The sequence below is a fragment of the Empidonax traillii genome, unplaced genomic scaffold (genome assembly GCF_003031625.1).
Source record: "Empidonax traillii isolate 1590-97213 ecotype Southwest subspecies unplaced genomic scaffold, ASM303162v1 scaffold631:size1259156, whole genome shotgun sequence".
NCBI lineage: Eukaryota > Metazoa > Chordata > Aves > Passeriformes > Tyrannidae > Empidonax > Empidonax traillii.
The window spans coordinates 532,872-546,997 of NW_020955824.1; the positions used below are offsets into that span (position 1 = coordinate 532,872).

The 14,126-nt window shown below is 46.8% G+C and overlaps 1 protein-coding gene across 1 annotated transcript; it reads left to right on the forward strand.

The window, feature by feature from the left end:
- Positions 1 to 540: 540 nt before the first annotated feature.
- TCF21 (transcription factor 21) lies at positions 541 to 3,729 on the forward strand. The gene is made up of 3 exons (XM_027898965.1): positions 541 to 667; positions 1,029 to 1,481; positions 3,129 to 3,729. The coding sequence occupies exons 2-3, from the start codon at positions 1,032 to 1,034 to the stop codon at positions 3,216 to 3,218; spliced, it is 540 nt and encodes a 179-aa protein (XP_027754766.1). The 5' UTR covers positions 541 to 667; positions 1,029 to 1,031; the 3' UTR covers positions 3,219 to 3,729.
- The last annotated feature ends 10,397 nt before the right edge of the window (positions 3,730 to 14,126 follow it).

The window sequence follows — 14,126 nt, forward strand, 5'->3', positions numbered from 1 at the left end:
TCTCCCTCAGCTCAGTGGGGTTCACGGCCAGCCAGGATCTTGGCCACCAAGGACACCTGTGGACCAGAAATCTTCTGCCACATTTACAGCTGGGAGGATTCCATGACTGAGAAGGGACGGGGACTTGTTGGACATCACCCCGGAAGGCTGAAAGAAGTCAGATCTTCCTGCCTCCAGCCCCTGGGCTGTGATGGTAGGGTCCACACTGCCGGACAGGCGGCGGAGCACTCCCTTCCTGGAATATGCTACTAGCTGGACAGGATGCATTCGCAAATATAATCATCCACAAATCTCCCTCAGATTAGGTTACAGGACAGCGTTTCGACAGCACGCATTACAAAGCTCCCTGGAAGGCTTGGCTGGTGGATCTGCTGCTCTCTGTGCTCATGACCCATTTTGGCTTTCATCAAGAATCATGACACCAGCTGCCTGGGTCATCTAGGAGGCAGAGAGGGGGAGAGCAACCCTGGGGCTGGAAAGGGAAGTGGGGAAGGAGAAGAGGAGGAGAAGGAGGAGGAGGAGGAGGAGGAAGGGGGAGGATAGAAAGACAGAGCAGGGGAACAGAGAGTGAGCAAGTTGTTTTAGTCCAGTTGTGAAGATCTGAATCCCAGTTCCGAGCTCTCGGCAAAGGCTTGCTGGGATACCTCATTCTCTGTCCTGTGTAAAGGTCTGTGATTGGGGATGTGGTGTGCTCAGTGGGCAGGGCCCCTCCCCTGGGCTGGATCCGCCTCTCTTATCCCCCAGATAAATTACTAGTGTCCTCACTAAATTCCTCAGCTTTCTCGCTCCCTCTTTTTCTCCCTCTCTCACAATCTCATTCCCTCCCTCAAGCACAGGCAAAGCAGGGTTGGGGGGTGGGAGGGCGGGTATCCTTTCTGGACTGGTATCGTGCCTTAGTCCAGGGTGGGGAGGGAAGGGGAGGAAAATACTGGCACCCCTTCTCTGCTACACCGCCTTGAAATAGATTCGAGGAGCTGCTCTTCCTCCCCCCCCTCCCCCTTTCCTGCTGGTCGTTTGGCATCTTCCAGACCATGTCCACTGGGTCTCTCAGCGATGTAGAAGATCTGCAGGAGGTGGAGATGCTGGAATGCGATGGCCTGAAAATGGATACTAACAAAGAGTTTGGGGCGTCCACCGAGAGCAACGAGGAGGGATCCAATGGCGAGAATGGCTCCCCTCAGAAGGGGAGAGGGGCCTCGGGCAAGAGGAAAAAAGCTCCCCCCAAGAAGAGCCCTTTAAATGGAGTGAGCCAGGAGGGAAAGCAGGTACAGAGAAATGCTGCCAACGCCAGGGAGAGGGCAAGGATGAGGGTCCTTAGCAAAGCCTTCTCCAGGCTTAAGACCACCCTGCCGTGGGTGCCCCCAGACACCAAACTTTCCAAACTGGACACCTTGAGATTGGCCTCCAGCTACATTGCTCACCTGAGGCAGATCCTGGCCAATGACAAGTATGAAAACGGCTACATCCACCCAGTCAACTTGGTAAGTCAGAGCCCGCTGGGGCCAGGCACTCTTTGCGTGTACATGGGGAGAGGTGGGTGAGAAGCTGGGATGGGGCATGTTCAGGGACAAAACTTTGCTGTGCTTCCCACAGACAGTCATGTGCCAGTGGGATGGAAAGGGGTAGTATGTGAGGGAATAGGGTCCCAGCTACCCTCTTGCCCTGTATTCCACACACCAAGCCTCCTGGGCCCCCTCTGCTGTTCCTAGCAATCCTCTCCGGGAGACAGGCAGGGGCCATGCTGGCCACAAATAGGCAGGCGTAGGCTTTATTTTTACTGCCCCAGAAATGCCTGAGAAACCCCAGAGGGTTGATGGCAGCAACCAGTTGATGCCTGCAAGAAGGCAGGTATAGGAATTGGGGCAGAAAAGAGTATGTTTGAGGAAGGGCCCAAGCCAAGGACCTGGGATTTATTCTTATCCCGCATCTCTACCGTAATGTTTCCTGCCCTAATACTCCCCTCAAGCCCTAAGTTTTTAAAGAGAGAGCTCTCAGGGCTCTGTGCTCAGCCACTCAAGTTTGCTGGGTCCAGGACATTTCTCCTATCCATGTAAACTGGCAAAGGAGAAATAAATACAAGTGCGGACTCCCCAGGGAAGGTGTCTGCCCCAGGCACACTCTGCAGTGCCTCTCCCTGGGCTATGCGGTGTCCTTCCTGCTGCTCCCACCACACACTGAAAGTTTTCCCAAGCTGGCTGACCATAGCAGGCCACCAGAAACATCCAATTTCCAGCTCTAAAAGTACATATAAATTATGTAAACCAGGGGCGAGCAAGATCTCCCTGGGCTCTTTTTAGACTTTTTGTACAGGCTTTACATTGCCCACACATGTGGACCCTGATGCATAAAGGGATCACAGAGGGGATCTGGCGACAATTCACTGAGGTCAGACTCTATCTTTTGAGCTCTGGACTCTGGGGGAAAGTACATTACCCGCTGTGTTAGCTGATAAGGGCCTGGGAGATAGTTTGTGATTAAGATAAAAATCCTCAGCGCAACGACATGGGGGAAAAAATGAAGTAAAACAAAACCAACACCCAATACAGATATAACACACACCCCTGCTCCCACACGGAGGCACACCAAAGCATACTCCCCGAGCCGCAGGAGGCCAGGGAGAGTGGCCGGGGACTGACGGGGCCCCGAGCGGCTCCTGCGCCCAGACAGCGCGGCGGGGCGAGAGGCGGTTCCCGCGGGTAAGGGTCCCCCACGCCGGTCACGACCAAGCGCGGGGGCGGCGCGCCTGCGGCGGGATGCCCGCGGCGACTGTGCCGGGGAGATGCGGATGTACTGGAGCCGGGCGGCTTCCTCCCCACCTCCCTTCTCCGTCCCTCCTGTCCCGGATCAGACGGGCTCTGCCGCCCCGAGGACGGCCGGGGGGACGGCCACTGCTGTGAGGCAAAGCGGCATCAGCCGCCGGCGAAAGGCAAAAGATTCCTCGCCGAAGCCAGCGGCGACTGCCCCGGCCTGAGCCCCGCTGAGCGCTGGCCGAAGGGGGCTCAGGCGGTGGATGCCGGGCTCTGTCCCCCCGGGCGCTCCCGAGCCGGACGCGCTGGCAAAATGAGCGTTGTAAATTGCATTTTTCCCTTTGTAACCCCCTTCCCACCCGTGTCTTTTCCTGGCTACAGACTTGGCCTTTTATGGTAGCCGGCAAACCCGAGAGTGACCTGAAAGAAGTGGTGAACACAAACCGCTTGTGCGGCCCGACGGCATCCTGAGCCCCACGGCTGGGCCAGCAGCGTCCGTCCCGGCGCGACCGGGGAGCGGGCAGGGACCCGCCGCGGCCCCGGGCCCCGGGCAGAGCCCCGGGGAGAGCTGCTCTCCTGGCGCAGAGGAGACCAAATGTGCCCTAGCAGAGACTCCATCCACCCCGAGAGATCCCGACTCTATTTAACTTTATTAAATGCGTGTACACTCAAGTGTCCTGCAACCACAGCCTTGCTGGTTCAAGCGCTACTAGAGAAAAGACAGAGATCAAACAAAACCTACCACGCGTGTATCTTTTGTCTGAGACTTGTGAAATATGTAGATGCCTAGAAAAATTGACTTTGACAGTCATCTCTATGAAGTAATTCACCCTAAAGATATATAGATATATTTTCTTCAAGCAGGTTCTGCTCTATTTCTGTGAATAAACCTTCCTTTCTACTGAACACGGAGCGGTGTAAGTGTTGGTTTGCGGCTCTCGGGCTCGTCTGGGTAAGCACTGCGCCTCCCCTGGCTCCGCCGCTCCCCGAAGCGGCCGCGCTGCCGGGATCCCTTCTCTCCGCCCCAGGCCACGGGAGGTCTGCTTCCCTGGAGCTAAAGATCTGGAGCAAACCCCTGGGGGAGGGGGTGACTGGCTCCGCAGCTCGTCCTCGCTGCGGGAGCCCAGCCCGGCTCCGCAGCCCGGCGCCCGGGCACTGCGGGAGCCGCCCCAGCCGCTCCTCTCCGCTCCGCGGGGACAGGAGCAGTGATCTATTGATAAAGTACAGTCGGTCCTCAGTGCCGGGAATTTTTAACTTAAACATCTCCTCTCTATCGATCAGCGCGCCCGCGGGAGATGAGGCTGAGATATACAGGAGTGCGGGGCGCTCCCCCTGCACCAGCAGCGGCCGCCGGCAGCTGATGCGCCAGATCCCACCGCGCTGTTTAATGTTTCAGGGTTATGACCGCACTGTTTACAAGACGTCTTCGGTTATTTATACTGTTATTATTAGCAGAGGGGCTTTAAATTTCCGCCTCACTTGCTCTTTCAATACCCTCCCGCAGTTCCGTTTGATACCTGGGTACTTTCTGGCTGAAATCACGAGAGGGGCAGCGGGGGCTGCAAACCCGTCCGTCCCCCGGACCAAGCGCTCCGTCCAGGCCTGTTGCGGGGGGGGGCGGCAGCAGGGCCCGGGGCACGGTCACAGGCAGCGCGGGGAGCCACAGATATCCCGCAGGCAGGCGCTAAGCCTCCCCGAGCATCTGTGCAGCCTGGATTGTGTTTATTCTCATCCCCCACTTTCCCCTGAGATAACTGGATGAGGTGGCACGTCCTCCAGGCAACCCAAATTCACCAGTTGGGTTCATGCGTGGGCTATGCTAGGTTTAATTAAAGCAGCTCGCTGCAAGCTGAGGGCTGTGCAAACACCTCGGCCCTCATTATGGAAAGGGTCAGGGCCTGCTGCATTGTCCTAATGGTTTTGAAGGGGAGAGCTGTTTAATTTCACTTTTTCACAGTTTAATCTCCATCCCACACAATTAAAAGCAGACCTCTTCGCCTGGCTTAACCATGTGCAACTTCAACTGTGGTGAGCGGGGCCACACCAGGTGAGATGCAGTTACACACACAGGATTGACTGACTTTACTGCCAAACACATACCCTGAATAGCCACCGCTCTAGCGAAGAGATGAGCAACTCTGGGAAACACAGCTGAACAGTCTCATCTCTTTGCTACAAGTACCGGGAAATTCAGTGGAAATTGCTAGTCTGTTAAAGGGAGACAGAATAGAGGCCCTTTGCCTTAAGCAAAGTGCAGATGACTGATATGGCAAATGCATATTTTAACTTGTAAATTTACTTCACTGTATTGAAATTAACCACTGGATTTAACCACTCAAAATCTCGACTTCAATACCTACTAACTAATGCCTGGTCAAGACTCACAGGAAAGTGCTGATTTCCTTTTAGAAAGCAGAAATTCATATGCATAACATGAGTTGAATTCGAAATATTCTAAACTGTGCTTTTTTGCCACCCTGCTTTGCAATGCTTGCTAACTGCAGTCAGCATCTTCCTACCTAATTGAGTTAACCATATGCGGTGTTCATTTGCCACCTGAAATTCATCACTGAAGAAAGAGAAGGGAGAAATACAATAGTACCCCATGAAATGTGAGGAGTACAGCTGTAACCATGTGCCAAAAGCTGCAGTATAAATGGAACAGTAAGAAGAGGCTGTAGACACCATTATGCTGCTCTTCACTTTATCTAGCAGTTTACATTGCAAGCATATTGGGGACTAAACTATTCCTCAAGTATCTTCCACTTTCCTCTGTCCTTTCCTTTGAGCAACAGTTCAGCAACAAAAAAATGGGTAAAAGCAACAAGAGATAAACAAAAGCAACCAGCAATACACAGAAAGGTAAATAACTACTTTTACTGTAAAATAATTAGTGTCTTTATTTCCATTTTGAAGACAATGAACATATTTTTCAGAGGCATTTTTGTGTCTGGGAACTCCTGGTCCACTGATTTCTTGTGTAAGGGCATAGACAGTGTTGGCAGTTGGCTTCAATGGCCCAAGTTTCTTAGGTGAATTAAGAGTTCTACCACATATTTGAGGAGAACAACAAGTGAAGTTATTCTGCCCTGCTGATGAGTGCAATTTTACTGCAAAATATCTGCAAACAGAAAATGTATGCTTAATCTGACTGAAGCAAATGATTTCGAAAGGAACTTGCAAATGTGCGAAGGAAAACAGAGAATAAGTTTAAATATTGATGTTAATGATTTTAAAGAAAATATTTTGTTTTCTTTCTTGCTTTTGTGTACAAAGTGATGCATTTTCATATTTATCAAATTATATTCCTTCTCCATGTGGAAACAAAGTTTATTTGGTTCATCTTTCTGTATCTACATGGACGTAGATACAGCTGTGTGAGTGTCTGTATACATTCCCTCCTAATAATATTTCAACTCATTGCCTGATTTCAGCTGGATTTGACACAGGTCTCAAAGATAACTAAGTTACTATAATTTTTAATTTTTCTGTGAAAACACGCAGCTGAGTAGAGAACAGAAAAAGTCTTTAAATTCTGCAATTAAAAGAAGAGTTTCAACATGAACTCAGCCTTTATTAGATTCTGGAGCATACAAAGCAGAGTGCCAGTTATAGATGAAGCTCCAAACACTGCTTCAAGCACAGGATACAAGTTCACAGAAAACTTGCTTATGGATCTACGTGGTTTAAGATAAAAACTCTATAAAAGTTTAGTCCTATTTGATTTTACTACTGTTATTCCTTTGTTGTTGTTGTTGTTTGGTTTTTTGTTTAGAAGGAAACCCAGTTTCACCCTGCTATTTCATGACCATTTTTCAGTTCAGCTAGAGACCAGCAAAATCCTTTATTAGCAGTGCTGCACTTAGTGTTCGGGCTCCTGGGTGTGGTGGTGACATTGTACTGCTTCGCAGCAGTTTTCACAGTCTGTAAGGTCTTCAGGAGCAAGAATTTTTCCATCCATTACAGAAAATCCATTTTAGGCTTATCTTATCCTCTTGCTGGGATGGAAATCTCCCATCCTGAAACATCAGCATAGCAAGAAACCCACTTTGCAGACACCTGCAAAATGCCTTGCTGTCCTGGGCACTGACTGGGGCAGCGAGGTCACGGTGATGATCGTGCCCCCAAGCTGCAAAGTGCATAAGGAGAACATGGCCAAGACTGCTTATTCTTTAAAGTGCCTCCAAGGTCAAAATTCTCAGCTCACCTCACAAATTAAAAGACACAGAAAATCTGTGTGGTTTCTTACGTAGGGAGGCTGGTTTGAATCCTGGATATAATGATTGGATCACAAGCACAGGTTGGTTTTGGTAACCCCACAGTTGGTAACTCCCGAGTTGTGTCTGCCTGAAAAAATATGCTTCATTGTTAACAAATTGCATATATTTTTCAAAAGGCAATTTTTGCTGAAACCCTATTGTCATTAGCATTCATAATTATTTGTAGTAAAAAAATAAAATATGGAAAAGACATCTAATTGCAGGTAATAAGCTTTCTAAAAGAGAACATATATATTTTGTGTACAAGTGGAGGGTATAATCTGATATAATTGCAGGGTATTTCTAATTTTTGTCTGGATATCTGAATTTAGATTAGAACTCACGGTCCCCCATTGAAATGAATTTCCAATTTCAGTCAAACAAAACTGAAATTTGTGGCAGCAAACAAGTGCGTTCTGCAATTTCCATTTATACACACCTGGAAAAACCACCATACAGAATTTCTCCTGACAGTCAGAGACTCAAATTGTTCATGTCCGTTGCTGGCCCATTTAGCACTGACTATTCCTGCATTAAGGCTGTGCTGTCAAATGCAGGCCCACAGGGTAAATACAACCTTGTGCTCACTATTCAGCCATGAATTGCTTCATGCTCTTCAGCCCAGCATACTTCATGGATGGGAAGTGGCACAACCAGTAGCAATGGCACTTTTTTGTCTCTACTGCTGCAAAGCTACTGATGTGTTATGGCTTTGTGAATTTCTGCAACCCTGAGAAGATGTCATAGGTCTGACCTAAAAGCTATGCTCTGGGAGGGATGGGAAAAAGCCATGTGTTACTCTTTGCGAGGATTGCTGCCGGCAGACTCCAAACCTCACCAAAGTTCTGCAAGTAACTGATTTTTCTTCAGTTCACTTCAGACACTGGTGGGTCTGAGTATAAAACCAACTTTGAGAAGCCCTAGGCATGCAGTCATCCCATTTCCGAAATGTGGCGTGGACATACCCTAGGGTCACAACAGCCCAGAGATGACGCATTTTCTTGCCTTAGGATTTTGCCCTTAAACTGAAACTTGTAAACAGATGAAATGTGTTTTCCAGCCAATGCGCATGTATCCACACAGCTATGCCGTCCCGACATAGGGAGTGGAAAGATCAAAACTTCCTTGCAAGGAGAAAAAAGATCATAACAAAAGCAGGAGAATAAAAACCAATGCAAATCCTTCACTTTAAATTTGAAGACGTACTTTTCCTTCAGCAAAGGAAAAAAAAGACAACACTTATTTAGACCTCAGGCTGCTGTGTTAACTGTAAGACCATATCCGACTGTAAATATGGGTTATCTGCACTCTCGAGTTTTCTCTTAGTTGTTTACATGCTGTTTAAGAAACAAGAATCAGAAGCACTAGGGAAAGAAAGGAAGGGTACAGCTACACAGCCAGGAGACAAGAAGAAAGCGGGAAAAATGCATAGAATAACTCCTCTTCCTTTGACTACTATAGCTTAGTCCTTGCAACAGGAGGGTTGGGGAAGGGAGGAACTATCAGCAGCTCCATCACAGACGGGTGGAGCCAGACCACCAGGGAGATGGAAACCAGGAGGTTGAGAGCTGCAGCTGCCTTTTCTGGGAGGAACATCTGTGAAAGCCTGCACAGCAGCAGCAGGGGAGGAGGAGCGGGCACTGGCAGCGAGCGTTCCCAGGGATGCGCTCACACAGATAACCATCCCATGGGATGGTTTCCAAGGCTGCTGCAGCAGCACTTCCCTCCCCTGTCAGGGAAGAGGCCAAGACCATCATGTGTGACAAGCAACTGAAGTGTCAGCACGGCCTCTCGCTTCACCATCCTGTTTCCTATGATGTTTTTCGATGGTTGAGCTAAGCAGAAAGGGAACAGTTCTTCCTCACTGATAACACACAGTTTTGCTACTTACATAGGGACTTTTATACTTTTGGCATCTCAAAGTCAATACAGAAAGTACAGACAAGACAGGAGTTACCTTTCAGCATTTGGCCACCTCCTCATGACCAAACGTTTTCCTATAGGAGGCCACTATCATTATACAGATGGGAAGAGGCACAGAGCTGACAAAGGTTCACATGCAAACTTGGAAAAGGCTTAGGGCACCAGCTCTTCTGGAGCACAAACACATGCGATGTTCTGCTAGGCATGCTGAAATCACCGGGGATCCTTGCTATCCTACAAACAATAGGAATCAGACAGTTGAAGGGAGAGATCCTCTAAGTCTGCATCTATGTTTACACCTACACTTGCTCGAATAGATAAACCGGGCTATAGACCATACTCTGGCTCCAACAGCCTGAGCTGTGGCTGACGTCACATCCACACATACCTGTGTTTTATTCCACTCTCACCAAAAGGGTAAGAACAGTCCCTGGCATACACTGCTCCAAGAGCATGCTTGGATATTACTGGGAGAAAGTTAGACAGGCCAAAGGTGTAGCAAGGGTCTTACTAAAACCCAAGCATTATGAAAAATAAGCCTTGGCCTTGTTTTATTTATCAGTCTTACGGCAGCTTTAGAAGCTACAGCAATAGTATATCTAGTATATCTAGCAATATACATTACATAACACTCCATGCCTTTTTCTCACCCCAGCCTCATGCTCTTCTTACTTGTTTTCTACACCAACCTGCTTTCCTTTATGAGCCAAATTCTTAATGGGAGCCTCTTTGCTATTTGTATCTTGTAACTAATTTATATGAAGACTAAAGGTCACTAGAAGCAAGAGAACAAGTTCAAGAACAAACATAACATGAGATTTAAACAACATTATATCCTAAATTATGACACTGAAAGCCTCTGTTCATTTGTTACCCAACTCTATTAAGCTTTACAATACTTCTTCTACCTGAGCTGTGAGTTCCCTGACACCAAAATTTGACATATGCCCTCTGAGTACCTCTTTCTCACCACTGCCAACTAGCATCCTGTTAACCTTGTGCCAAGATCTGAAATTGAGATATTCCCCTACTTAAGTCCATGGGAAGGATTCAGACAGTCAGTAGGTGCTGTCTGTACATGCTTAATATTTTTCTGCTAGGGTAGGAAGCAAGCTGGGCAGGGCAAGTCAAGGCCAACACCCCCACTTTGGCTACAGACAGACACAGCATGGCAGGGTGACTGCTGAGGAACCAACTTTACTATCTTGCCACAAAATTTCTCCCTCATTTCCCTCACACTCAGTCTTCTGATTCTGCCTTCACTGTGCCTCTCTGTTACTTCCAACAAAAGTCGGTATGCATCATCTGTAAATACCATTAAGTTGTAGAGGCTGAAACTACAGATATGTACTAAATTATTGTATAGTTTACTAAAGAAAAGCCTCATCCTGATAATTTGACTTTTATTTTGGGGTACTTCAACACCATTTCCTTAATATGTTTATGCTATATTAAATAGTATATCTAGCAATATACATTACATAACATACACACACTATGTAATATACATAATATATACTCTATATAAAAATGTAGCATAAATATTTACATATTATACAGTGACAATATTTATCTTTTCTGTAAACACAAATATATAAAATAATATATATTATAAAATTATACAGAATGTTTGAATATTGTGGATCTGGTTTAAGTGCCACTTACAGCAGGCAGGTAACAATTTCACAGTGCTGGCATGAGTTATCATACTGTACATCATCAGGGAAGTGTGAGAAGCCAAAGCTGAGTTTACTGTTTCACCTGATAAACTAAGCCCTGAAGCAAAAGATTCCCTCCCTGACTGATCTCCTGCCACAGGTTTAAGCTCATTCCCTGATGGCTGTCAGCTTGGAAGACGTCCTATAATTAACCTGCAGTATCACATGCAGCTGGTGAACATTTCACACAAGGTCATTTCTATGGAACGTGTGTGACACAGGTTGCTCCTAGGTGCTTCCTCGTAAAACATAAATATGCAATCCAGTCTTCTGCACAGAGCCCTCGGTAGTTAAGATGCAGCTGTATAAAACTCTCCATCTACACTTTGCTGTGGGCTGCCTGAAAGAGCTATCCATCTTTCTTCTCTGCCCCCTACAGTTTCACACAGCCTACCTTGCACAGGATCTTATCTGACTGAAAGTTAATTCTGTAAAAATAGAAAAAGCCAGATAACCAAGCATTTCCTTCAGTTTGATGATTGTTGTTTTGTTTTTGGTTTTTCTTAATAAAGAAATCTGCATTTATGGATGAATAACAACATAATGAAATTGCATCTTTGTTCACACTCATTGCTATAATTACTTAACAAAAACATGTGTGGTGTCCTAAAGTTCAGTTATCCTTATTTTTACAGCATTAGTACTGATGGTCCCAAGCAGCCCATGATTACATGCTGCAGAACATCCAAGCACAGGAAACACCCTCCCCACACCTCCATCTCCTCTTTACTTCCCAAACAAGGGATTGAGAAACAAAGGCATAGGAAAAATAAATCACACAGTAAGGAAGTGACAGTGTCAGAAATGGCCTCTGTGCCTTCCCTGTCTGATGTCAGTACAGCATATGATAAGTTAGAACAAGCAATAGCAAGAGGCAGATGAGGACACAGTTCCTGGAGGTGGGAAATCCTCAGCATCTCAGTCATACTAGTGGAGGAAGCCATGGAGCCAAGTTGGAGTTGCAAGGGAAGAGTGGAGACCAGGAAGGGGAGAACATAAGGACAGAATAACCAGTTTTCTAATTATATAGATGTAGAATAAAATTGCAAGCACAACTTATAAACTTACAAGTCAAATTAGGTAGGTGCCCAATCACCTTATTTGCATTCCATGTTAGCGTGATCATAACTACTTGCTTACATTTGCACATTTCCCAAATATATATTTAAAGATGCAATCTTCAGCACATGTCCTAGTCTAAACAGGAAAAGCTCAGGCTGACAAAGCAGTCAAAACTTTGAAATTATATGGGTTCATCTCTTCATCAGTAAAAATAATTTTCCTAATGTCCAATGATGACTGCACATTTCTGAGAAATACATGCTAGAAAAAGTTATACCCTGAAAAGAGCAAGCATGTGGAGACTGACAACGGACGTGTACTTGCTAGCAGACATTTTGTTTTGAATTTCTGTAGACCTTTAAGGTTATGCTGAAAAAACACAAACTCTCAATTCAAGTAAAATCAGGGTTATAAAGCTTTTCTTCATAACTTGTCTATGTGATCAGCTATTCAGAGGAAAATAAATCAGAATCTGTTGTGATACTGCCATACAGAACCTGAAAGAACTGTCACAGAAGATATCAAACAATCTACCCCACTGTGGCTGTGTTAATTGTAAAGACTCGGAGCCTTTAGGCTTGAATCCTATAAAGAACAAAACCAGTCTTAAGGCACTCCGTAAAAATGCTGGAGATCCCGTGCAGAATTACTGAACTATGGTAAATTCAGAATCCTGGTTTCGAAAAACTCGCCTCGCTTGACCATCTTCGTGTGAAGGCGGTAAGTCCGTGTCTGTAAGAAGCCGCAGGGTGGCGGTGCTGTCGCACGCCGCTGTGCAGCCAGCCTCTTAACAGAGAAGCAAAACCGGCTTTAACCATACTGCCACTAATGTACTCGCAGCTCATTTGAAGTGAGAACTTGGAATAATTGTTCTTGACAAGTGAACCTAGTAATGCATTTCAAGGATTAAGCTGAATCTAGCGGAGAAAAATATGCCATCTCTGAAGACTTCAAAATTTAAATTTCATAACTGTTCTCTCTATCCTAATTAAAGCCATTCTGCTACCACATCACACAAGGAAAATACATAATTACAGATCCTCAGTTACAGGAAATTGTCAATACAGTGAATATCCTGCAATACATCCATATAAATATACATATATATACTTTTCATATAAAGACCAGTGTGTCTTTCTAAACCTAAAGTCTACTTGACAACTTTATTTCATTCTTCAGTCTGAGTGGTGAGTCCTTAATGGGCCACACTGCAGGCACTCATTTGTTTCTGGGCTTCCATGTGAAGCACAACAGCTTTTCCAAAAGAAAATATAAATGTAGCTTGAAAGGTAGTTCATCACAGGCTCTACTTCCTACAGACCACATAGGTGGGACAGTGTCAGATTTGGAGGACTGTCCTGGACAGAAAGAACCAGTGCCATCCCAGGCACCCCCACTGTGTCTGCATGTCCCCTTCTGTCTCCCCTCTAAGCATGCTTAGAGGTTCATTTTGCAAAGATAAAACAATCTGTATATTTAAAGAGTGCAAAGCAGCCTTCTTAAGTCTTTTTAACATTAAAACTGCAAAAAAAAAAGAACTGAGGGCACACAGTCCTCACGGGACTTGGGCATATTTGAGACTTCTCTGTCAGTAGCTCCTACCTTTGTTTCACTTGGGGTGAGTAGTCTGATCACACACCAAGGTCCCACAGTTTACTGCTGTGGGCTATCACTTCAGTATCAAACAACATTGCTTTAAATTAAAAAATAATGAAAATAAAAAAAACATTTGCAAAACAAGAGGCAGCGACCAGTCTTGCTACAGTGCAACACGCACATATGCAGCAGCAATACTGGCAGCATGCTGTTGTTCTGAGTCCTAAGTAATGACGGACCAATGCTGGGTTCAGTCATGGAGTGCCTGTGCAGCAGTCAAGGCAGTGAGCAGGGGGCCTGTAGAAACCTCAAGAGGTGCAAAGGCAAGTGCCCTCCCAGGAGCACCTGGTACGTGGTATATTCACAACGCCTGATGAGCAAACTGCATCACATCCCCAGCGGGTCCGTCGGCACAGGCGCTGCCTTGGATAACGTGGTCGTGATGAAGCCTGTTAACAGTCCGACAAGTTTTAGGACAAGAGGCAACGGGCAGAAACTGATGCACAGCGAGTTCCACCTGAACATGAGAAAGAACTTCTTTATTGTGCGGGTGACCAAGCACTGGAACGGAGTGCCCAGCTGGAGACGTTGTGGAGTCTCCCTCACCGGAGGTATTCAAGAACCGTCTGGACGCGATCTTATGCCATGTGCTGTGGGATGACCCTGCCTGAGCAAGGAGGTTGGGCCAGATGCCCTTCTGCGGTCCCTTGCAGCCCGCCCGGCTCTGTGCTCCGTGCCGGGCCGCGCACCGGGGGCCGTGCCGGGCTGTGCGGCGGCCCCGTGGGTGGCGGCGGAAGCGCGGCCCCCGCCCTGCCCGCTCC

Bases quoted from the DNA above. Each gene is read 5' to 3' on its own strand.
- TCF21 (XM_027898965.1), top strand. From the start codon at position 1,032: ATGTCCACTGGGTCTCTCAGCGATGTAGAAGATCTGCAGGAGGTGGAG. The intron at 1,482-3,128 runs GTAAGTCAGAGC...TCCTGGCTACAG, and splicing joins ACATCCACCCAGTCAACTTG to ACTTGGCCTTTTATGGTAGC.